The 26,932-nt window shown below is 36.6% G+C and overlaps 1 protein-coding gene across 1 annotated transcript in view; it reads right to left on the bottom strand.

Moving 5' to 3' along the window:
• Positions 1 to 26,932, bottom strand: part of antxr1c (ANTXR cell adhesion molecule 1c) — a 40,618-nt gene that overhangs the window by 12,021 nt on the left and 1,665 nt on the right. Inside the window, exons 2-15 of the mRNA XM_067429705.1 lie at positions 17,375 to 17,446; positions 17,206 to 17,277; positions 17,042 to 17,123; positions 16,927 to 16,957; positions 16,759 to 16,832; positions 16,617 to 16,685; positions 15,197 to 15,277; positions 13,258 to 13,318; positions 11,253 to 11,351; positions 11,061 to 11,130; positions 8,928 to 9,006; positions 6,050 to 6,145; positions 5,760 to 5,798; positions 3,437 to 3,535 (exon numbers count right to left, since the gene is read on the bottom strand). Coding sequence (XP_067285806.1) covers positions 3,437 to 3,535; positions 5,760 to 5,798; positions 6,050 to 6,145; positions 8,928 to 9,006; positions 11,061 to 11,130; positions 11,253 to 11,351; positions 13,258 to 13,318; positions 15,197 to 15,277; positions 16,617 to 16,685; positions 16,759 to 16,832; positions 16,927 to 16,957; positions 17,042 to 17,123; positions 17,206 to 17,277; positions 17,375 to 17,446 — 1,024 coding nt within the window. The remainder of the gene's footprint in view (positions 1 to 3,436; positions 3,536 to 5,759; positions 5,799 to 6,049; positions 6,146 to 8,927; positions 9,007 to 11,060; positions 11,131 to 11,252; positions 11,352 to 13,257; positions 13,319 to 15,196; positions 15,278 to 16,616; positions 16,686 to 16,758; positions 16,833 to 16,926; positions 16,958 to 17,041; positions 17,124 to 17,205; positions 17,278 to 17,374; positions 17,447 to 26,932) is intronic.

The following is a 26,932-nucleotide window of genomic DNA, read 5'->3' as shown; positions in this document are numbered from 1 at the left end:
TTGTTCAACTTTCTTTTGAAATGCTTTGATGTTTCACTTCTAGGTCTTCTAGGTGTCACTTTTCAGTTTAACACGTGACAAAATATTTAATGCAGCATCCGTTTTTCTGTCATCCTTTGGCTAGTGTCAATTATATGATCACACTCTTATTCATGCAAATGCTTTTGACCCTTTCGAGCGCGACAAGACAAAAGAGAACCAGTATTGAGTTCTCTTTCATACTTGAACAAACAATAACACACACAATGATGTCAAAATGTCAGTTTTGTTGAGTATTCTCATAAGAGCATCTTAAACGAGTTAAATAACATCTTAAATGAACTAAAAAGAGTCATGAGGAAATGAGATGTGTGTGACATCGTCAGATCCACATCATGTTCAGAGGCGGCAGATCTTAAAGTGACAGCAGCCAATAATGCTGTGTGTCATTAAAGGAACACTCCACTTTTTTTAAAAAATAGGCTCATTTTCCAAGTCCCTTTGAGTTAAACAGTTGAGTTTTGCCGTTTTTGAATCCATTCAGCCGATTTCTGTATCTGGCGGTAGCACTTTTAGCATAGCTTAGCATACATCATTGAATCGGATTAGACCATTAGCATCACTCTCAAAAGACTTTTACTATATTTTCCTATTTAAAACTTGACTCTTCTGTAGTTACATCGTGTACTAAGACCAACGGAAAATGAAAAACACAATTTCTTTAGGCCGATATAGCTAGGTACTATTTTCTGCGTAATATCACGGCACTGCTGCACCCATTGCATGGCAGCAAAGTTCCCTGATTATTACACAGGAATGAGAGAATAGTCTATAATCGGTCTAAAAATCAAAAATTTTCTGTTGGTCTTAGTACACAATGTAACTACAGAAAAGTAATGTTATCTTTGAAAATATTATCTTTGAAAAAATAAAGTCTTTAGTCATTTTTGAGAGTTATGCTAATGGTCTAATATGATTCAATGATGTATGCTAAGCTACGCTAAAAGTGCTACCGCCAGATACAGAGATCGGCTGAATGGATTCAAAAACGGTAAAACTCAACTGTATAACTCTAAGGGACTTGGAAAATGAGCCTATTTTTAAAAAAAGTAGAGTGCTCCTTTAATGTTCATCACAGAACAAAGAAAATGAGGATGATTAATCTATATTTACTTTATTATTTATGCAGTTAAGAAAGGTGTTTGATAACTTGATCACATTTCTGTATATGTCTAACATGGAAGGCCACAGGTAAATATGACATTTATTATCATGGGTTTGTTTTAAGATTGTTTTAAGTTTAATCAATTTAAAAGTTGTTTTTAAAGCCTTTTTTAAAGCTTTCAATTAATTGAAACAACACTGTAATGTTGAATATCTATCATTAATGTGTCCTACAGACATCAGTAGCTGTATGAGTACGAGTGATACTGGCCTTTATTCATAAAAAGATGCTATTAAAAATATTTGAAATTGAATGACAGCACATATAATTATACATTATTTTATTTTGTATTTATAATTAGTATGATCTTTTTATTATTTACTGTTCAAAGTCTCTTCTGCTCACCAAGGCTGCATTTATTTGATTAAATATACAATACAAATATTAATTTTGTGAAATATTATTAAAATGTAATTTATTCCTGTGATCAAAGCTGAATTTTCAGCATCATTACTCCAGTCTTCACTGTCACATGATCCTCCAGAAATCATTCTGAAATTATGATTTGCTGGTCAAGAATGTTTTATAACCACATTAAAAACTATATACAGGGTCTAAAATTAACCCTTGCCAAGCACCAAATCCGAGTAAAATTAGTTGTTGGTGAGTGTATGAAACAGTGTCAATCGCTATAGTTGGCTGGTAACATTATTAATGAATACTAACAATAAAATGGAAATCAGTTCATTACCAAGTGTGTGTCCAGTGGCCGGTTGCCTAAACAACTTAGACTAGTCTTAAACGTAAGTCATCAAAGTTTTGTCTTTAAGACTGGCCCTAACTTTTTAAAATCAGTTACACAAAATGGTAGATCGGTTTAATTTGAATTAGAAAAGTAAGACTGATTACATTTTGACTAATTGATAGTTAGACAAATTAGTGATTAAGACACAGTCTTACATAGTGGCTAAGAGTATGCAACTAGCCCCAGAAAACCTGCGTCTCAGACAGCATGCGAATACTGAATTGAGCTCTCTTTCATTTCTTCTTGCGCTTGAACAGACATGTTCAAAATTATGTCAAAATGCCTGTCTTGGCGAGTGTTCAGTTAAACACAGTCCATTCTGGAAAGTATATAATTTAAAAAGATAACGCATGATGTGTCACAGTATATTGAATCCGTGTATAAACTCTTAAAGTGACGGCAGCCTAATATTATTTATTATTATTGTTTATTTGTTCTTATTTTATTACTGTTTCTTTTTTTTAAAAAAATCCTCCTGGAAAGCAGGAATAGACTTTTATCCTCAGTAGTGGACATTACATTTTTGTGAATTTCTCTGGCGCCACACGTTACAGTTTTAACTTAAAAACTTAATGTTGTGTAAAGAGCGCATTCAGGGCTTTTCAGAGTTTCACAATGAATAAATTAAAATATAATATAATCCTGAAACCTAAAAGGTGATTAAAAAAGGGTCCTAGTGTCCTCTACAGAGGACATAGCATAACATATGAATAAAATAGAATTTTCCAAAAATGTTTTTGTCCCATTTTTCGAATGCTCTAATTAATGTAATGACACGAAAAATACAAAATTCACAAAAAGTTTTTTTCTGGTTCTCAGGATATGGAAATAAAAATTAGCATTGAAGAAAAGAAGATTTTTGTTTGTACATGCTATCAATTATAGTTATAAAGAAAATTGGTATCGGTGCATCTTTATTCTTAACTGAACGTAAACAGTTGAGAAAGTAAACACATGCTCAACAGTATATTCATATATTCGTGCATTAGCTCTTAAAGTAAAAATATTTATGGCAAGTCACTGGCCATTGGCAGGTGTGGCAAAAAAAGTTAGTTTTCTGGAGGGATTTTGGTGATGGGTTTCCTGTTGTTTATCTCGTCAGTAGTTCTCGTCAGTACTTCTAGTGTAGCAGCTAGAAGAACCAGGAGACAAACAAACTTGTCTTTTGTTTTGGACGGGAGGTAGGCAAGTTTCACCTTTCTTTGCAGACATGTGTAGTCAGGGTTGTTTTTTTTGTGTTATTTTTCCCACCATGCTCTGTTTGTTAAACTTTATTTTTCATTAAACTAAGTTGTTACACCGTCATTGCGTCTCTATGGTCTCTTTATATGTTATGTTATTCCATTTCCTGTTTATTTAATGGTGACGTAACATATAAATGGCTGACTACGCTGACTATATACATATTTTCTTTAGTAAAGTTGACAGATTCCTATGAATGTGGTAATGATCACATGACACATTTTTCTCCTTTTGAGGAAGCCCACCTCCATTCGTTTAATTCCTCCAACCCCTCGACCTCCATAATATGATGCGTCCACCGTGGGCCATTTCTTCTTTGGCATGCCATCCTCATCATCTGACTCCTGAGGAGGAAAAACATGTTATGTAGTTTGAAGGAGTACGAAACATCTGCTCACAGGAGTAAACTGCCAGTGCTTTTTTTTTTTGACATGTTGATGTTGTTATACTCACATTTATCTGATGGTTTTCATTAAAGTCTCTTCATGAATCTCACACTAAGAAATTTCAGTTCCTTCTAACCCTGCTGTGGCTTAGATGTTGACATGGGATTTACTACCGAATACAGATTATCAGACAAGGCCAATTTACATCCACTCAAACACACTTTGAAACCGTAGCTTTCTGGGCAAGCTACTCTTTATTTATAGTAGTTAAACTACAGTGATACTCTCAAAACAGATCTATACTCAACTAAGATATATGGCTGACCTCACTCACTAGTGTACTTACTTCTGAACTGGGGAGCGGACTGAGACAAACTTTCATCTTTCCTAAAGACTTCCTATACACCACAATTCTAGTTCCCCCCCAAAAATAATGGACATGTAATTTTTTTTAACTCATTTATAGTATTAAAAAATAAATATAAATGTGTGTAAAATATTTGGAAAGTAGTTACAAAGTACTTTCAATTAAATACTAACTATGGCTGGCAACAGAATAAAATCATTTTGAATAATCTCGTGTTTTCAGAGCAGAATAAATCTATAATGATGTCAAATTGGGATTTGTCCTTATTTTTTATTTATTTTCATCATTATTATTATCAATTATAATAATTTAATTCTTATTAATAGTAGTAGTAGTCAAAATGTTAAATTAATAATAATTGCTGTTATTATTTGATATACTGTATATTATATATTTATATATATGTATATATATATACATATATTTATAAGATGACTTTGATACCCTAACTGGACCCACTTTATATTAGGTGGCCTTGGCTAATATATTTTAATTAACCATTTTATACAATGCACTTACTGTGTACATACATGTTTTTCCATTGTACTTACATTTTAAAAATGCCTGCATGTAATTACGTCTGTAAATACTTTCTGTAGTTACATTTGTAATTACACAGTTGGCACTTCCCTTACACCTAACTCTACCCTTAAACTGACCCACACCACCACACCCGACCCTAACTTTACCCTTAAACTGACCCACACCACCACACCTGTCTCTAACTCTACCCTTAAACTGACCCACACCACCACACCCGACCCTAACTTTACCCTTAAACTGACCCACACCACCACACCTGTCCCTAACTCTACCCTTAAACTGACCCACACCACCACACCTGTCCCTAACTCTACCCTTAAACTGACCCACACCACCACACCTGACCCTAACTTTACCCTTAAACTGACCCACACCACCACACCTGTCCCTAACTCTACCCTTAAACTGACCCACACCACCACACCTGTCCCTAACTCTACCCTTAAACTGACCCACACCACCACACCTGACCCTAACTCTACCCTTAAACTGACCCACACCACCACACCTGACCCTAACTTTACCCTTAAACTGACCCACACCACCACACCTGTCCCTAACTTTACCCTTAAACTGACCCACACCACCACACCTGACCCTAACTTTACCCTTAGACTGACCCACACCACCACACCTGACCCTAACTTTACCCTTAAACTGACCCACACCACCACACCTGACCCTAACTTTACCCTTAGACTGACCCACACCACCACACCTGACCCTAACTTTACCCTTAAACTGACCCACACCACCACACCTGTCCCTAAATTTACCCTTAAACTGACCCACACCACCACACCTGACCCTAACTCTACCCTTAAACTGACCCACACCACCACACCTGACCCTAACTTTACCCTTAAACTGACCCACACCACCACACCTGACCCTAACTTTACCCTTAAACTGACCCACACCACCACACCTGACCCTAACTTTACCCTTAAACTGACCCACACCACCACACCTGACCCTAACTTTACCCTTAAACTGACCCACACCACCACACCTGACCCTAACTCTACCCGTATCCCACCTCAATATCAGCAAAAGTGCTTTGCAATACAATTTGAACACAGTAAATACATTGTACTTATTTTCTGATGTAAGTACATAGCACTTAAGGGCACCTAATATAAAGCAGGGCCCCCTAATTCTCTCGAGACCACTGGTATGGCCTACTAGAGGATCCATAAATATTTAGCAATGCCCCGCCTGTATATATCTGCGATATCTAATCGTTTTGTAGCAGTTAAAACTATAACTTACTGGCTCTGGCGGAGGAGGAGGTGGAGGTTCTTTGATCACCTGTGGAAAGACACATCATAGATGTTGTGTGAAATAGTCAGAATAGCATGTTAAACCATGACCTCTGGTTACACAGTGTGTGCTCATTTGAGATAAATGGACCATTTTTCCACCTTAAATCACTCAACTTCAGTCCTTACCACAAGTCCATAGGCCTTGGCAAACAGACTAAAACAATACTGGAAGATGTGTCGTGAGAACGTACTGTATGAAGGCTGATATTTAAGATGGTAAATGAGGCGATGACTTACTACAGTGCAGCAAAGCGGCCAGAACCACCACATGAACAACAGAGCCAATAACAGAAACAACACCAGCAGGGTGATCAGGAGGATCGTCCCATCAAACTGCACAGGGAAAGACAGAGAAAGAGAGGGATAAGAAACATTTTTATGCTTCACCTACAAAAAATAATGCTATATTGCTATTTGGAATTGTTACTAGTTTTAATTTTGTCAGTGAATTTTACCAACTATACATCATTGACAAAATAACCAAATTTGGTTTATGTTGATAAACCTGTTATTTGTTTGATTTATGCTTACATTAATAAATGTTTCTACATTAGAAAAGGTTTAAATATTATTAAAGTACACAATTTTAGTCAGTAAAATAGTTTAAAAAAATTATGAATATGACTACGAAATGTTGAAATATTATAAAAAAAACTACAAGTAATTTTGTCAGTAAATATATAATAATATTTTGTTAATTTTAAACCATTTAACGTATCAAAATAATGGCTTAATATGATTAGAAAAAACATTTTGACAGAAAACGTTTGTAAAATTAACAGATATAACATGAAAAATTAAAATTAATGGATATAACATGACAAAAATAATGTTTAAATATTATTTTACTAGTTTCATTTTTGTCAGTAAAATGGTGTAAAATTTGTGAATATTACATGACAAAATAATGTTTAAATATTATAATTGTTTTATAATTTTGTCAGTGAAATGGTCTAAAATATGATAGGATGAAATAAATGTTTTATTATTATAAAAAATACATATTTTTGTCTGTAAAATGGTGTAAAATTAAAGATAAATAAACAAAATAATGTTTAAATATTATTTAAAAATGACATCTTGTCAAATGTAAAATGGCATCAAATACACGAATATGATGAAATATTAACTAAATCTACAGGACATTTTCATCAAAAGGCCAGCTATGACTACCAAAAACTGAGAAACCTCACTGTTAAAAAAGTATGTCATGGGAAAAGAATGGGAAGAGCACACTAAGTATTTAGAGAAGAAATGCTTCATAAAGTTATTCTGTGGTCGTGGGCAAGAAGCCGGCTCAGTGAGAATCAGAGACAGGATCTTTTTGGGGCTCTTGTCTGGGGACGTGCTGAACCCCTGCGGTTTGGCCCTTGATGTGTGTGTTGTTGGGGGATGGTGTGTTGTGAAGAGAGAATGATGATGGGGGACGACCTCAACATGAGGAGGGGTGAATACAAAAAAAAGGGGGGCTAAGAAGTAAAAGACCACCTACACATTGTACATAAACTTTTCAAGTATTTATTATGTAACATAATTACGATATAATATGTAATAGCTATATTTAGTTTTAATTAGTGGGGCCTATTATCCGCTTTTACAAAGTCTTGATTTTGTTTTTGGGCTCTACTAGAATGTTTAAAAACATAGTATTTTCCCCATATTCTCCATTGTTGCAGCTCCTCTCTTCCCAGTCTGTCAGTAACGCTCTGTTTAGTTCCTGTCTCTATGAAGCCCCTCCTTCTGAACAGCACACTGTGCTCTGATTGGTCAGCTGGAGCAGTGTGTTCTGATTGGCCAAGCACTTCCAGCGTGTTTGGGAAATGTCCCCGCACTTACCATAACAGACAGTTTCAACACACTACTAACTCACTCAACCAGGCCCCGCCCCTTTATCCTGCATATTAATAATTTAAATGAGGAATATTGTGACGTGTCAGGGAGTTTAGAAACACTGACACGGATATGGAGAACAAAAGTGACTTTGCAGTTTTTTTATTGCTCAAGCAGCAACATTACACACTAAAGAAATGGACATGTAAATAAGCATAATAAAACCCCTATAGAGGAAATTAAGTACAAAAGCTAAAAACATTCACTGATGCTATAGTTTACTGCGGTGATTGGTGATTTGAGTTTAGGACTCTTCTCTACATTTAAAGAATATATATATATATATATATATATATATATATATATATATATATATATATATATATATATATATATATATATATATATATTTAAATTAATTTATTTTGTAAGACTCCAGTCTCCCTGAATAATTACAAATGGCCAAAATGCACCCCCCCCCCCCCCCTCCAACATACACAAGCAATATTTGATATTCTTGATGCTGCTCTGCTGTTCTCCATTACACACTGCTCTGTTTGTTGCTAGGATGAAAAAAGTAAAACATAAAATGTTTAGGCCGGTCTAACAGCGCTCGCCACTGTCAGAATGAGTGAGATGGCCAATCAAATGGGGCTTACTGTTAGTGCCAATTCTAACACCACACTTTAGTTATAGCAGTGAACGAGGGCTTTTTAAGATGTAAGTAGCTAAACATTTAATATTTGACAACTTTTTATGATAAAAACGTTCAGTGACCAACAGTAATATTAAGTAATGCAAACTACTAATTAAATTTCATTGTTTTGAATTGAAAATATGACATTATTTATGTAAATCATAACTGAGCTTTATGTGACAACAAAACATTTTGTATTTTTAAATATAAGGCAGATGAAAATATGAGAGAATGTGTCGATATTGTAAAAATGCATACAGTATATTATTTGCAAATAGTTAACTTTATAAGTACAATAGAACTGGAAATTGTTTCTTTTTTCTTTATTTCCTTAAATCCCTTAATAATTTAAACCCTTTAAGTAAACCAATAAGACCAATACCCCCCCCCCCCCCCCCCCCCTCCACGCAAAAAACAAACCAAAAGTTCTTGTGAAGAACTAAAGGGATCATGAGAGTATAAAAGCTGGTTGATGTAGGATATTTAATACTTATTTATTTGTAATCGTAAGCAAACCTCAAAATGAATTCCCCTTTTGTAGATTGTAGGCTGGATGTGTTGTGTTGGGGTGTTTGCAGACAGACTTACACACTCTGTTGTGGTTATGTGCACGGAGCTGGTGATAAATGATAGACCCTCGTTCATGCTGACTTGCAGGTACACCACCCTAAAGAGCAAAGACCAAACATAAATTTTCATACCCATATTTGTCACTTTGAAAGATGGCAAGTCCTCAAACATAGAACAGAATTATCCATAAAAGCAGAGAAACACATAAGCCCAACAGGATTTAGAGAGACACGGGACGTATGCCAAAGACAACATTTTTGTGACATATTTTACAAAAAGATGTATTTGCAGATCTTTAGGTTTGTGAGAAATGCCTTCCAGACCATAATTGGCACCCTTACAGTGCTTTGCAGGGTGCTGGTTAACTTTTGTTGTAGTCAGCTGTCTAGCGTCTCAAACATTTGATAAAAACAGCATACCAAATGTTCAGCATTCCCTCCGAGGTTTGCCTCCGAGCAAACAAGAGGCCAAGTCTGCTCTTCTGACAGATAAGTCATTTCTCCTTGATGAACAGCATCTACTTTAGCTTAGGTTCACATTCCTCTGTGCAAAAACATACTGATAAACAGCCTGATTCTTGCCAGACAATTATTACTGAAGACCTCCACGTACTCACAGGGAAGTTCTTTTCTTAAAAAGTTTGGATGAATATGTAAATATGTGCAGCACGCCTTCCACTCAAAAACAAAATAAACACAACAAAAATGACAGTGATGAGAAAACAGCAGTTAAGAAAGCATCTGATGGGCTCAAATCAGTCACGTTCATTTATACACCACTTTATTTAGTGTATTGCTTTTTAAATCAAGCAGCTTTATAGCACTAAACCAAAAAAAACAAAAACAGGGTCAGTGTCGCTTTCAATTCTAATTACATCTTCAATTTCTACTATAAATCCCCTCTCCAGAATGTTCATGTTTTTACTTGCGTCTGATCTCGACAGATTCAACAGAAGAAATTAACCGGAGAAGATTTCCACGTCAAAGAAGGCGGAGCCTCAGAGCCACACCCACCTACTTTTACATAATCGAATACGGACCAATGGTAGTTGAAAAGCGTTTACCAGCTGGAGCAAGCCTCAAGCCTCATTATATGGTAAATGGACTGCATTTATATAGCGCTTTTTTAACAGACCCTATGGCCATCCAAAGCGCTCACATCTTGCCTCACGTTCACCCATTCATACACCGACGGCGATGTCAGCCATGTAAGCTCGTCTGGAGCAGCTGGGGTTAGGTGTCTTGCTCATGGACACCTCGACACTTGGTCAGGTGGAACTGGGGATCGAACCACCAACCTTCTGGTTTGTAGACAATCTACATAAACCACTAAGCCACTGCCTATCATCATCATAGATATATTCATATAAACCCCTACCCCCATTTCAATGATTATATTTTTCTTCCTATATTTCGCAAACAGCAAGCTTTCTGTGTTTGGTACATTTTTTGCTGTGTTCTCCTTTTGTGCCTGTCTTCATCCTGTTTACAGACTTTGCAATAATTTCCCAAAATGCCATTTGTGTTGGAATATTACAAAGCAGTTTGTGTGTAAGTCTGGAACAGACATAGGCCAAAGCAAAGCTTAAAACAGCTCTGATTCATGGCCGGTCAAATGATACATCTCTGTTGTCTATTTTTGGTCAAATCATCCTCCGAGCCCAGATTGGACACTGTCGTGGGCCATATGTTTGAAACCCCGGTCTAGTTCCTTAGAAAACCATGTCTAGGAAGAATAGAAATATACGTAGACAAAAATAGGTCTCGATAATAAGAGTGTTCTGAACATAATATGCTGTATTAGTGCATGAAAGCAGAAGCGGGGGAGAAAATATGGAACCTCTAGGGTCTATGAAGCAGTAAGGAAATAATGGAGATGAAAAGGAACAAAGAAAGGCAGAGAGTGGGTGTGATGATCTGCTTTAATGGCTCCTCAGAGCTTTTGACATCATCTGAAGCCCAGGCTTTGGTACTATGGATCCAACAAGGAAAACGAGGGCTATGAAATCAGGCAGTGCTGGAAAAGACGGGATAAACAGGATGACCTCACAACTAAAACAGCGAGTTGTGCAGGAAGTGGAATGCGACCTCTGACTGGGCTCATAAACACGGCCTAATGCATGGCAGACCTGTCCGTCATCCTCTCACTTACTTTCCAACTTCATCTATAACAGGCGCAGGGCACAGCAAGAACGTGTCCTCAACATTTGCAGGCTTCTCATCTGTTACAGAGGAAGAAAAGCAGATCAAATGAGTTATAACTGCAGCTACACAGTATATGTTCACTTATCATCCTGCGAAAGTACTCAAACTCTGTGGAAATATTTGTAGGGAAAACACTCACTGAGTGTGACTGTGTCGTTTATTTTGAAGCTGCACAGGACCTGGTCTATGTTCCTGGCGTGTCGAAAACCATTACCTTTCACCACCACTTGAAATGACTCTGAAACACAGATTCCCACAGCTGCTGCTCAAAAAATGGTGATAAATCCTCAAGAAAAGACATTTCATTACACCATTTCCCTGCAAAAATCATCAATGTCTCTGTATTTTCATCATGGGTCAAGTAGCTCAAGTAATGCTGGGAAATATAAAACCACAAGGATAACTGTCCTCTTGGGTAAACGCGCTTCACAGACCGTAATGATTAACACTGGAATTTCCCAATGATTATTTTATGATAATGTGCTTGTATATTTTACTATTTCAGTAATTATGCATTTGATAATATGTACAGTAAATGTAAGCAACATTGTTTCGAGCCTCTATGTACACCTTCGCAATAGAATCGCCATTGACTAGTACATTTTTCCGTTTATTCGCCAGACTGTGATAGTATATATTTGATTCCAACAAATGGCACAGCTTTTTACAACGCACTGAGGATTGATGATCTGCTGGTTCATAAATATTAATCACATTGTCAGCTTTCTCTCGAACTGATTTGCTGAAATTAAAACAGGGATGTAATAGATGAGCGCCAGCCAATGAGATTGCCGTTTGCGCATTAGCCTTGCCTACTACTTGAGAAACCGTCTCTCTCTCTCTCTCTCTCTCTCTCTCTCTCTCTCTCTCTCTCTCTCTCTCTCTCTCTCTCTCTCTCTCTCTCTCTCTCTCTCTCTCTCTCTCTCTCTCTCTCTCTCTCTCTCTCTCTCTCTCTCTCTCTCTCTCTCTCTCTCTCTGCGTGTGTAAGAAACACAGCGCTCTCAAAATGACGGCGAGTTCACACCAGAGTTTACGGCACATCAAATACAGGTACCATTGAGCTGAACTGAAATACTACAGATCGCTTGACGGAGAGCAAAACTCTCAAGCACTAAGTGTTCAGCGAGTAAAAATATACCTGTGCCAAATATATATATATATATATATATATATATATATATATATATATATATATATATATATATATATATATATATATATATATATATATGCCAAGAAATATATTAGCTTCAACACCAGCGGATGATATGGTTCTGTTTATTATAAGCACTTGCTGCAGTTTTGTCGTCTGTCACTTTAAATGCTCTCAAACGGACGGTTTGGACTACACCCCTGCACTTCCTGCTGTAATGACATCACTCGAAGCGTTTGTTGACTAACCCTCCGCCCACAAGAACACGCAAAATAGGGGGCGTGGTCTCGTTGCTCTCCCACGTGGAGAAAAGCGTGCATTCAGCGCTTGCATCTCCCCGTTATGGTAAGAGGCGGGACCTTTCCGGGCAAAGTGCGCTAAGCTGCTGTCCAATCACAACACGGGAAGCGCTGGCCCAATCAGAACTCGTTACGTGTTTCTGAAGGGGGGACTTCATAGAACAAGGAAATCATTTTTAGGACAGAGGAAACAGCGCTGTACAGATAAGTAAATTGTGTGGAAAATACTGTGTTTTTTTTACACGCGAAACATGAACTCATGTTATATTGCACACTGTAAACATAATCAAAGCCTCGAAAACACGCGAAGAACGGGACCTTTAATAAGAATCCATATTTCCAACAGCTAAAATCCATGACGAGATCTTATTTCCCAAATAATTGAATGTGTAAGGAACATAGCTATTATCCAATTATATCAAGGGCATTATTATTGTTCTTTTATGTAAATATATATACATTTATATATGTAAATGTGAATATATATATATATATATATATATATATATATATATATATATATATATATATATATATATATATATATATATATATATATATATATATATATATATATATATATATATATATATATATATATATATATATATATATATATATATATATATATATATATACATACATGTAAATATATATTTATGTAAATAAAATATATATATATTTTTTCATACCTCCTGCACATACGCTGGATGGCTCCGCTGCCAAGATCTCGATACAAGATTTTTTGATGATCTAAAAAGAAAATATTTCATTTACATAAATAAAACAATTGAATAATTTTTCAAAATGCATTGGTTTACTTATCAATTTACTTATCAATATAATTAAAGCTAAAGTGTGTGATTTCTGCATTGAAGCCAATGGTTTCTGCGATAAGCTTTGGCTTACGATAGTCTTGAAAATGCTGTTTTGAAAATCCCATGGTGTTACAGTGTAAAACTTTTCAGGTGAATCAGTTTACAAATGTGCGAGACTTCCAGTTTCATTCGCTTCTGGTTGTTTTAAGCTGAACAAAGAAGAGCTTGTTATGCTGCTTGATGTTGCAAACAAACAATTTCTTACCATATTATTTAAATGTATTGTTATAATTATAAACACACTGGTGGTTTGTAGCGCAAATAGTATTACATTTACTGCACTTTGTTATTCTAGTTATTTACCCATAGCTTGCACATTCACAGGAAATATCTTACTTCCATGTCTAAAAATAAGGTGGTTATTAAGCTTGGATATAAAAAAAAATATTTTACAACTGAAAAAATCCCACACTTCAACTTTAAAGGTATAGTTCATCCAAAAATGAAAATGTCATCATTCTTTTCTCACCATGATGTCTTTCCAAAAATATAAGACAAATTACGAGTTCTGTCCCTCCATTGAAAGTCTGTTTACCCAAAACTCATAAAGAAATCCATATGAACCGAGCCGTTTTCAAGTCTTCTGAAGAGGCACGGTTGCTTTATGATTAACACACTTATATTGCCAAAAGTATTGGAACACAAAAGTATTTGAACATTCAAAACACTGAGTTCAGGTGTTCAATCACTTCATGGCCACAGGTGTATAAATCAAGCTCTAGGCCTGCAGACGCTTCTACACACATTAGTGAAAGAATGGGTCGCTCTCAGGAGCTCAGTGAACTCAAGCGTGGGGCCGTGATAGGCTGACACCTGTGCAATAAGTCCATTCCTGACATTTCCTCACTACTAAATATTCCACGCTCAACTGTTAGTGGGATTATAACAAAGAGGAAGCGATTGGGAACAACAGCAAATCAGCCACGAAGTTTTAGGCCACGTAAAACAGAGTGGGGTCAGCACATGCTGAGGGTCACAGTGCGCAGAAGTCGGCAATTTTCTGCAGAGTCAATCGCTACAGACTTCCAAACTTCTGTGGCCTTCAGATGAGCTCAAGAACAGCGTAGAGAGCTTCATGGAATGGGTTTCCATGGCCTAGCAGCTCATTCAAGCCTTACATCACCAAGAGCAATGCAAAGCGTGGGATGCAGTGGAGTAAAGCAGCCGCTTTAGAGTTTGGTGTGGAGGAACTTGACTGGCCTGCACAGAGTCCTGAGCTCATCCCGATAGAACAGCTTTGGGATGAATTAGAGCGGAGACTGAGAGCCAGGCCTTCTCGTCCAACATCAGTGCCTGACCTCACAAATGCGCTTTTAGAAGAATGGTCAAGAATCCCCATAAACACACTCCTAAACCTTGTGGAAAGCCTTCCCAGAAGAGTTGACGCTGTTAGAGCTGCAAAGGGTGGGCCGACTCCATATTAAAGCCTACAGATTAATATTGCGATGGCATTAAAGTTCATGTGGATGAAAAGGCAGGCGTCCCAAAACCTTTGGCAATATAGTGTATTTAATTAGGCTTTGATACACATATGAACATTGATCAGCGAACATAAACTAAATCAATGGAGGGACAGAAATCGCTCAGATTTCATTAAAAATATATTTCAAAAGTCTTATGTGTTTGGAACGACTTGAGTAATTGATGACATAATTCTCCTTTTTGGGTGAACTAACCCTTTGATTAAAGAACATGCATTTTGCAAGATGCACAAAATGCATTTTTAATTAATCTTCCATAAGCTTCAGTTTACCGAGTCAATCATTCCTCTCAGCGCCTGGAATCCTCCCAAGACCGGAAACACATGCTTACTGGTGTCCGCTATGGTAGCCAGCTAGAACAGGACAAACAGATGTTTATGTTGGCTCATTTCAGTCGGTTTCCTCCATATAAAGTGCATGGTATACATTGAAATACATACTATGATAAGTACATACTTGAAGGTTTAGGAAGAGTCTCCAACATTGTTTGTAAGATGAAAGAACTTATTGATTCTTTGATACTAGTTTATTCACTTAACCATCCCCCCCTTTTTGAGCATCAATCTGAACTGAAATAGTTGTAATTCATGAATGCTTTAGTAAGATTAATCTCTTTTTAAAGAAGACACAGTGACACACAAAAGTCTTTTTATTTTATCCAAAAATTAAAAATTATTTGGACTCGTCTTCCTTAATTATTAAAATATACGTCTAACCAAGTTGTGTTCCAAATTTGAAGTTAATATCACAAAAAAAAAGTCTGCTAAAAGGTTTTAAATAGCGCAATGTTCAATTTCACAATGATGAATTCTGAGTGTTTAAGGTTTTGAATGATACTTTGGAAGAGATACTGTTCCCTAGGCGGCCCTCTGTGCATACGCAGAGACCTACCTAAACAAATAGCTTGAAATGCCATTTTGGTAGGTATCCTCGTAAAAACTTGCAAACACATGTAAACACTGAGCGTGTGTGTAACAGTACATTGGGTCCATGCATTAGCTCTTAAAGTGACAGCAGCCTAATAAATCTAATAAGCGAATAATTTAGATCTTAAAGTGACAGCAACTAAACAAGTCTAATAATCTAAATAAATTAGCTCTTAAAGTGACAGCAGCCTAACAAATTAGCTCTTAAAGTGACAGCAGCCTAATACGTCTGCTGCAGTCATTATTGTTAATCAAAAAACTAAATATAAAATCACTTACTGCTCTGGAATGAATAAGGATTAGTCTATATTAAATGTATACAGCAGTGATATTTTATATTTTATCACTTTATTCAATTTCTGTTGTAGGTTATAACTTATCTGAATACCAATGTTTGTACATCTTCCTGAAAAACCTAAAGCACTATTTTTGAATTAGTAGTTTGGTTCTGTTGGGTTTTTTTTGTCGGTTTTGTTTGTAATTTAGTTTCTTTTTTCCTCATTTATTGCTGACAGTTTACTTGTCTTCTGAAACTGTTTTGAGGACTTTACTTACAATAATTAACCCAGTAGTATTGATAATTGTGAAATTTCACTGACATTTAAAACGACTCATGAAATAAGACTTTGATCATATCACCCACCAATAATCGTGTTAAATAATCGTGATTTTGATACTGAGCAAAATAATCGTGATAACGATTTTTTGCCATAACTGAGCAGCCCTAAATGGTACTTTAAAACCATCAACAAAAGATCATCATCACCTGTGTTTCATTGAAGTCCTTAACTCCAACACAATACACGATTGCACCCAATCCCCGAGCTCGTGCTGCCTGGTAACATATCAAGCAATCGCATTTAAAATCTTTTAGATTTATAAATGTATGCAGAATGAATGGTCTTTACCTCATGTTGAGCTGCTATCAGCTGATGTTCTTGAAGCTCACCATCCGTCAATGCAATTATGACACTTGCGGTTCCTACAAAGCGAAGAGTGAAGATGTCATTGTTGGTAGGGATAAACTGTAATAACAGCAATAATTTGTTCATTGGGCGTTTTTAATGGAAGCCTACCAAAGTTTTCCTGGTGTATTTGCTCATTTGCCTGTGAATAAAGATTAGATAATAATGAGCAAAACACATTAAAATAGCTCATTTGAATGATAAACAGTAAATTTGAACATTTGACCTTTTCTAGACCAAGATGCATGAACGTGTCTCCACCTGGGACCTCTCGTCTTAGAACATTAAGGCCTTTTCTTATGGTCTCCCTTTGAAAAATACAAACAAAAATGAGAAGAATGAACTCAAATTCTCAAAATGCAAAGGGCTAGAGAACGTGTCTTTCTGCACCTGTTTTCTGTGAGTCTCATGATTGTGTTTCCTCTGGTTGAGAAGACGATGAAGGACATTCGTAGCATAGGGCTGTAAGACGGTGAAAAACAGACCAGAAACATCAGAAATTGTAACATAGTTTGATTTAATGTATTTGTTTGTTTTTCTCAGGAGACGTTTTTAGTACCTGGTGAATTTCTCAGCCAAATGTTCAACAAAAGTGTAGATTTCGTGCCAGTGGTGTTTGACACTTCCTGACCTAAGGAGAGAGAGATGAAAATAAATCAATAAATGGGATGTTCTTACTTTTACTCTTTAAAAGCAGCAGATCAATACATTTGAGAATCCTTTAAATTAATTATCAGTGCTTTTAACTTGAAGCAAAGGATGAAGGAGCTTCTTGGCAAAGCCATCAAATTTTGACCCCTTTGGTTTTCCCCTTGAGGTGCAGCTGTAAACGCTCCATGACAGCTGGTCATTTCCTGTCTCGGTCGCTAAGAGGCAAGCAGTGCTAATTTATTAGCGCTGGATGACAAATGGGAAATGAACTAATTGAGTGAGTCTACTGATCTGCTGTGCTTGAGTCAGTTTGACCTAATTGATGAAACATGCCACAGAAATCGGCTCTGTGTTGTGTAAATGTCTTTCCCTGGCTGATGTAACACGTTTAGTCTAAGAGCCAGACATAACAGTATCTGGGTCACTTTATGAAACCGGTGCCTGTGCCAGTTTGACAAGGTGAACTTAACCCAGCTAGCATAAACATGTTCTAAGAACGCTTTGCTAATGTTAAGAAAACATTCAATTTTATGATCATGCAAACATGGGATTGTTACTTTTGAATGTTCTCTAATCGTTCTGAAACAAGCAGTAACATTTAAAAAATGTTGCATTTTAAACAAAACATTTCAGTAAAGAGAACGTTCCATGAATGATGTATAAACAATGTTTTTGATAATGCTATTAAAGACCAGATCACTTCCAGCAAGCATTACGGAATTTTCCATTATTTGTGAGAAAATGCTTCCATGCCAAGCACATCATTTTCAGTGTTTTCACTGTTAGATGCTAGGGGGCGCTATTACTTATCTTCTGAAGGAGACGTAAAAAAAACATGCGATCATATGTAAGCAGATCATCAACATTAAACATCATATAAATCAAAACTATCTAATGTTACTGAATGAGATGTGGAGCCAGGATGAGCTCTAGGACTGTGAAGCATTAGAGGTGTTGATGGACTCAATCTCCTCCATCTGTGTTTGATCATCTCTGAATCTGATCTGGACGTGATTTTCTCAGTATTTTGTTTAAAATGTTCCTTTTTTTAATGAAACTTACCCACAGTTAAGTATTGATAAAAAAGCAATGCATCAATAAACATTTTTTTGTTTGCTTGTTTGTTTAAAAGAAGAGGGTCTGTTCTTTCTTTTGATATATTGCATGTTGCATTGCTGTGGCGGTTCACATGATGCTAACGTGAAACCAGACATAATATTTTCCAATAGAAAGCATATTTGCACTGTCTGAATCATTCCCTATCCCCTATATAGAGCACTGTCTGATCGTTCCCTATTCCCTGTGAACAATTTTAACCGCTTCAGATTCTAGAGAGCATTTGATTGGACAGAAAACCTGATGAGAAGCTGAATTGCGGATTGATGTCATCAAAATCACTGATCCATTTGAGCAGAAGAGAGAAACTGTCAGTTTTGAATGCTTATTTCTTCTAAATGCACATTTTTTAAAAATATTTTTACTAAATAGATAAGAGTAGGACTAATGTATTCATCCTACAAGCCAAAACCTTTTGATTTTATGGGGGCTTTAATATTACTGAATGTGTGTTCATAACTTTGAGCAAACGTTGTCAGAATGTTCTAGTCCAAAAAGCAATTCTACAAATTTGAAATATTCTATCAGATAAAATATGTAAATATTATGGTTTTAATTATTGACATCATACTAAAATACTCAAATTTAATACATGCTGGGTCATAAGTTAAACATAATATACAGTATGTTGCGTTCAGAGTTGATGATAACAAGGGTGAAAGTTTCGCAGTTGAATTTCTAAGCCTTGTGAGGAGCTTCTTAAAAAGAGATTTTATATATAAAAATTAAAAATCACATTATGATCATCCTCTACTAGAATACATAAAATATGATATAAATTTACCTTTCCTCTGAGAGTAAAAATCCAGAAAATGTGTAATTTATACGTTTTTAATAATACAAAATCTAAAAATGCACAGAAAATTATTTTATTTGCATTTAATTTCAGCCTATCAAATGTGCACATTTGCTAATTTGCTGAACAAAAACTAAAAAAAGTTTCTACTAGATAGCTGATGTGTTTAGATAAAATACTGTATATTAAGATATAGTGTTGTCAAAAATATCGATATTTCGATATGTATCGATACTGGAATATCTGAAACGGTACGATTCTCAGTTTTTACAGTGTCGATACCAGCTGCGCTCTCCTCTCCGACCGAAAGCGAGTTGACACACACCGGCATATTCTCACTCAGCCCTTTTAACCTCTGAGCACGGCGAACGCGCGTTCTGCTGGACTTTTTCCTCATGACAGTGTGTTAGTGTTAGTGTGTGATCGGTCTGAATTTTGCGCGGGATTGCACATAAATTAATTCTACTAATCCCCGCAGATTTCGTGCTCACATCTGAAGCGCACACACATAGCCTACCGTGATAAAGCCGCCTCTGACATGATACAAGTGCAAACATTTGCTTCTTTTTCCAGCTTATTATTGGTCAAATACACTCAAAGAATTATCAGTGCACATCTGGAAGAGTATTAACGTAAACACAGTCGCAAACAGTTGAACGAGTGATGAACGAGTAACAGGAACAGTGTTTAGGATCCATGCGTCCGTTAGTCTTAAAGGGACCGCAGTCATTTGTTATTCAAACTACAAAAAGACAAACGATCACACTCTTGACGGATCAACTTGTGTAACTTTATTAGTTTCATCTGTGCGCTATTTAATTTTTTTACAAAGAACATTATCCAATGTTGTTTTAAATGTAATTACTATGCATTTTTTTTTATTCAGTTTCTTATCTGGATGTTAGACCTACCTGAAAAAATAAAGCAGTCTATTTAATTTGTACCTTCTATTCTATTGTATTTATTTGTGCTATAGTTTGTAATCTGTTTATTTGTTCATATTTTATTACTGTTTACTCGTCTTTTTAAATTCAATTTACCATTCGAAATCAAGCTTTCTTGTGCTGTGTGTAAGCTATTGCAACACAATTACCCCATCGTAAAAAATACATTGAGATAGCAAAAATTTGTGAAATAATTTTAATAGTAATTGATCAATTGATCAATAATTGTTCAAATCAAAACGATGCCCAACCCTAAGGAACATGCTGGCCACGTGAATTTTTAGTAAAAAATAACAATGAATAATAAGTTCTGTTGTCATAATAAGCATCTTATCTTTCTTTTTTTCTTTTTTTTTTTTTTACTGTGGTATACATTTAGTATCGATAGATCGATATTTTTGTCTGGTATCGTATCGAAGTCATAATTTTGGTATCGTGACAACACTATTAAGATATAGTACAATTTGGTAATAATTTCAAACATATTTATATGAGGTAAACAAATAGGACCCATATATTTTTTATGAACTTTCCCAACTCAACTGGAATGATTTTTTTGTTGTTGGTAAAACAATCCTTCTTCTTTTGAAAAAAAGAGAGAAATGCTAAGCTAATGACTTGTTTCATCCTGAAGGAGAGTGATGAATGCTCCTAAAAACCTCTTTCTGGACCGGCGTGGGAGGAAGATGTTTTTATAACACAGTCAACAAAAGACGGGCCAGCACAAAGCCAGCACGCTCTGAAACGGCTAAACAGACCAGAGGTGAATGTTGGCAAGAATACACAGGTCATGCTAAGTGCTTGCCACAGTTTTCAACTTCACGTTTTCGAACATCACAATGGACACTGTTTTTGTTGGAAGCATGACTTTCTTGAGGTAACAGCAATCATGGGATTGGTGCCTAGCTTGCAGTTTTCTCACCTGTGCAAACAGCGTTAGGAAAGGAAGCGGTCTATTCTCAAGTGAGATCCTTGATGAAATATGTTGCGGTGCCCCTCTTTGATCTAATTTTAATGGGTTATACTAAACCATATAAAGACCGAAATGTACTACAGTTAGATTTCAACTGAACACTGAAGATGATCCTAATCCACAGGGAAAGGAATTAATCCGCAAACAGCTACGTCATCTTTTAAATGACCCTCAAAACTCGTGTTTTCTACAGTTACACAACTCTTCATATACATGGATAATTGCACATATGTAAAGACATGTGAAAGTCATTGTGGTTTGATGCAACAAGAGCCAAGACAGGAAGACTCACTGGAGCAGTATTTGGGAGAGAGATAATTAGAAAAGTGTGTTGCTCTTACAGGTCTCATCTGCTCGGAGATCAGTCTTCCAATCTCTTCCCCCGAGATCGAATCCTAAACTGACTTTTCAGATCCGCGTTTCTGCCAGAACCAGAAACCAAAACATAGCTCGAAATGATCTCCTCCGTGCTGTCAAGTGTAGTTACCTGTCGGCACGTCAGATTAAAGGAGTTTTGTAAAATGCTAATAGTTACGTTTAAAGTCTGAGAGGGGACGAGCAAACGTGACTGTCGGTTTAGGTTTATGTGAAGTCAGCATTACCTCTCTTTCCTCCAGCTTTGTACTGCCTGAGACATGGTAAGGATATTACAGTGACATTTCCCTGACACTGCTGTTTTAACTGCTCCTCTGGGTCCTCAAATCTTCTGAGCCTAGAGCAGTTTAACAGAACAAGTCTGGATGATCTCCTCCATGTTTATAAACAGCCTTAAAGGGGCCGTAAGCAGTTTTTGGAATCGTACACATCAGATATTAAAATAAAGTGTCTCTCTGAGGTGTCTCTCTGACGCTCCTATTATTAGGCAAGGCAGGCAATTTGCAAAAATATGCATTTCGAACCCCTAAAAGGTTCTATATAGAACCCTTTTTAACTGCCAAAAGGGTTCTTTCTTGTCATTATAGAACTTTTTTTAGCATAAAAGGTTCTTTGGAGTTACTTCAAATGCTATTTTTTTAAACCTCCAAACTCCAAAGAAGCTTTTATGCTAAAAAGGTTCTATGATGACAAGAAATAACCCTTTTGGCAGTTAAAAAGGGTTCTATATAGAACCTTTTAGGGGTTCCAAATATGTAGCGCTGAAAGAACCTTTTAAGGTTATATAGAACCTTTTCTTCGAAGAGTATACTCTGTAAAACGACAACAAAAACACAAAGTCTCTACCTACATTTTTGCAAAACTCCAAAAACATACCGATACATATGCGAATCACTGCCGTTTCCAGCTGATTTCAACACTGTAAATCACAACTTTAATTCCACATAACTATGACTACAGGGGCAGAATATTGATTTATACATATTTTTTTGGTTTTGTTTGCACTATATTATAACCTCACTACACTTTCCCCATATTGCATGCCTTGTAAACGAACACATTTTGACATTTGCATCACATAACCAGCTCCATATGTGTGTCTTTTCTGATGTAGTAAACTTGCCCACCTGATACAGCACAGCTTTTGTGATGTGAAACGATCGGGAACGAGTCCCGTGAAACACAAGTCATGGTTAAAGAGCTCAAAGACTTGCAGAAGCAGCTAAAATGGCATGGTAGCTTCAGAAAATGCATTTTTATGTTGTGTTTGCTTTTGTTAACGGTTAGGTTTACAGTAGAGTTTAGTGCAGATGATACATTATTTTCAAAAGCAATGGAGCATTACATTGTTAGTGCCACTCACCAGACAATTCCGAACTGCTGCAATACGTACAACAACTACCATAAAACATTGCCAGATTCGCATTCATCAGTTTTGGATATAACTGAACCCTTTTTTAGTGTCACTTGCTGGACATTTTACATTTAAAGTGGCACAATACGTACAACTGTAACCAATCCAACTCAATCCGATTTGAGAGGGATTCGAATCGGGGTTTTTGGCGTGGGAGGTGAGCGCGCTAACAAGGACGCTAAAGACCACAGCCGCTAGCGCCTCTTTTGAGACCAGGAGAGTGAGGTTTACATGCACACATATAACTGGCCTACGTCCGTTAAACCAGGCGGATCTCACAAAAATGCATATGAATAGTACGAGTGTGCAATGTCATGGAATGTATACGACAAAACTAATTTTGGCGTGCATATGATACGCACTTTATACCGTATTATACGGACGAACTACCCACCCCACCACCCTAATCCTACCCAAGTGCATACCATATGCACATGAAAAACTGCATAGCATATTCACGCCAAAATTAGTTTTGGCGTATACATTCCACAACATTGCACACTCGTACTATTTATATGCATTTATACGTCATCTATGCTTAAACACACCGAAAGGACTACACACTTATTCGTCATTCAAAAAGGGAAAGTGAAACTAAGACTGCAGGTATACAAACCATAAACAAAGCAGCGTTTGCTAACCGTTTTGACAATGCTGTTCAGCCAATCGGAGTTCTCTCTAGACAAATATATCTGCTTAAATAGACAGTTATCTCCTTTGGCCCCCCAAAAACAGACTAGAGCCTACAGTGTGGAACACACTGAAAAAACCTAGTTGTCCGAGACTCAAAAACAGCCCAATGTTGCTCTTCAACTGTGTGTTTATGGCTTAACACACACAGCTCTCACTGGCCTACGTCTGTAACATTCACCCCCCCCAAACCTTACTCCGGGTCACGGCACCAAATGTAACCAGTCCTACTTGCCCTGCTCTGAGCGGGATTCGAACCGGAGTCTCCCATGTCCGAGGCTGGCACGCTAACAAGGACGCTAAAGACCGCAACCACTAGCATCAGTCGCTAGAGGGAAGTGAGGCTTGAATGAACATTTTGTAGAAATGCTGCTACAAGCTCTTTTTGAAATGGAAAATCAAAAATGGGATCACCCTGAAAGAGAAAAACACATTTAGTAAAATAAAGTTACATTAATTTACAGAGGCTCTCTCTGCCTGTCAATCATTTCACTCATTTATGTTTGCAGACATTGGTTTAGCTGATATGACTTTTTAGTCATGAAAGAATAGAGTTGGGTCTAGTTCACTGGCTAAATATTGTTTTGATTCCTGATAAAATGAAGACACTGGTTGTTGGAGTGGTGTGTAAAAGCGAAAGTTTCTTTTTTTGTTGAGTTTTTTTTTTTTTTTTTTACAATAAATGCCAGTAAGTGTCAAGAGAAAAAGTAGTAGTGCATCCCATCTGAGGATGATGAATGACTCTGAACTGCAGGTCAACTGACTGGGCTTTGAAAACCAGTAACCTACATTTAGCTTTGGATCTGCGCTGGGCATGTGAGCCTACGCTTCTTTGATTTTAGTCTTTCAGTTTTCTGCTCTGGACTGAACACAAGCTTTCTACATAATATCCAAATATTTTTTACGCCCTGTGTGTAAACTTCACAGCAGTTTCTGGTCTGTATCCAGAAAGCATATTTGTGGTGTGTGATAACATTTAACTAGGAATGCATGTCTCTTAAAATGGTTCCAGGACCTTTACCGGTAGGTAAAACTGAATTTGGAAGTATTGAGGAAACTCAACATGGCTCTCAGAGAAGGGTCTGACATTAATGAAACATTGGCACCCTATACAGCTGTTATCCTGGCTGTTGTAAAACACATGACTCAATGCCTGGGTTATCTTGAGCTAATAATAATAGTTACTGGGACCAAAACTATAATTAACACAGTGTTGTTTCAAAATACATCCCAATCTCACGAGTCAGGGGGTCTGAGGGACGTATAATTCTGTCATTATTTAATCACCCTCATGTTGTTTCAAACCTAAATGACTTATTTTCATCTGTGGAACGCAAACAGGCATATTTTAAAAGTATTTTTGTAGGCAATGAAAGCTGTTGTTGTTCTGCACTTTATTGGCTTCCTTTCATTCATGAATTCAGTAGATGCTTTTATCCAAAGCAACTTACATTGCATTCAAGTACACATTTTATTAATTCAAGTATTGGACCCATAACCTTAGCACTGCAAGCACCATGCTCTTCTGTTTGAGCTACACCAATGCAATTGGACAAACGTACATAGACAAAGAGATCTTCAAAATAATCTTTTGTGTTTCACAGAAAAGTCAGGTTTGGACAGACAAGATGGTGAGTGATGGAATTTTTGGGTGAAAATATCTCTTTAAGAAACCTCTAAAGTGGCACCAGCAAAAATCACAAGAGTTTAGTTGCTTTGAGGACGTCTGGCTTGAAGGCTGCAGTGCAAATACCATGCTAAGCATTCCCACGGACGGACAACGTCTTTGTAAGTTTGTTATATTCCACTTGTTAAACAGCAGGCCATGGACTGGTAGACGGATTCTGAATCACTACCCAAGGCTGTCACTTCCCAGAAACCCTTTAGGCCACATGAAAGCAATGATGCCAGACTTAGAGGACAATCTTAAGGTCAATTTTCATATAATCTAGCCCTTTTTTAATCCCACATTTGCTATTTGTGTAACCAATATTCCATTGATATTGTGGGACTTTCCACAATGATTCACATTACATAAGAAAATTCCCATGTTAATCTTTTGGTCAGTCATTAAGTTTTGACCAATAAAAACGTTTTCAGTAAAACATATTTTAACTTGCCTAGTGAGTTTCAAGGGCCATATTTATAGATATTTTTGTTTCTCATAAAAAATCTCATAATGTAAAGGGATAGTTCACCCAAAAAATTGTATTTCCATCATCATTTGCAAACACTTTCATTTTCAGACACGTTTCTTTCCTCTGTTGAACACAAAAGAATATAGTTTTGAAGAATGTAACCAAATAGTTGAAGGTAGCCATTAACATTTGTTCAAAATATCTTATTTTGTGTTCAGTAGAGGAAAGAAATTCATACAGGTTGGTGTGCAAATAATGACAGAATTAAATTTCTGGTTGACCTATCCCTTTAAGACGTGACTCTTGAGGTGAAATGTCAAAACAATACTTTATGATCAGATACACATGCCGATTCCTAAAAAACAGATCCAGGAAAGCTTCTTCTCAGAAGCCCAATAATGGTGCACCTAAAGCCAAAAACTCATTGTGCAATACAGCTGTTGTTTGTGATGCTTTGATACTTCAACATATACAGATAAAATGATCTCAATGCACGCAATGCCACATTGATTAAAAACCCTGAATAATGCATGCAAATGAAACTGTCGAAGGCTTGTAACGTTCTTAGAGGGCTGCAGATGTTCATGTGCATGTGATTTTACTAAATGTCAGTTTTTCCAAAGTCTGTAAAGAGAAAAAAAAGGTGGGGGGTGTTGGGGTTGGCTATGTCTTCTGCCATCACATCATGAGAAAAACTGGGACCTCGTATGAGATATATTTCCTTGCTCTAAGCTGAACAATTCCAGAGCATGTTGCATGACACATGGAAATCATCTAACATATGGCAGACAGGATTTATGTTGCCTTTACTGGTTTTAATGTGTAAAAACTATAATATCTAACATTATTGTTCTCTTAATGATAGCCCTACATTAATTTAATATACCCTACATGCTTCCTAGTCAAAGAATATCACAATCATTTAATTACAGAGACATCAACACTGTGTTCAGGTTAAGCAATAAAGGAATATTAAAACAAACTAAAACCAATTAGACAAATAAATATGAGAAAGATGCT

The sequence above is a fragment of the Pseudorasbora parva genome, chromosome 21 (assembly GCF_024679245.1).
Source record: "Pseudorasbora parva isolate DD20220531a chromosome 21, ASM2467924v1, whole genome shotgun sequence".
NCBI classification, from domain to species: domain Eukaryota; kingdom Metazoa; phylum Chordata; class Actinopteri; order Cypriniformes; family Gobionidae; genus Pseudorasbora; species Pseudorasbora parva.
The sequence above is the reverse complement of the archived record's forward strand: the minus strand, read 5'-3'. Positions and strand labels throughout refer to the sequence as shown.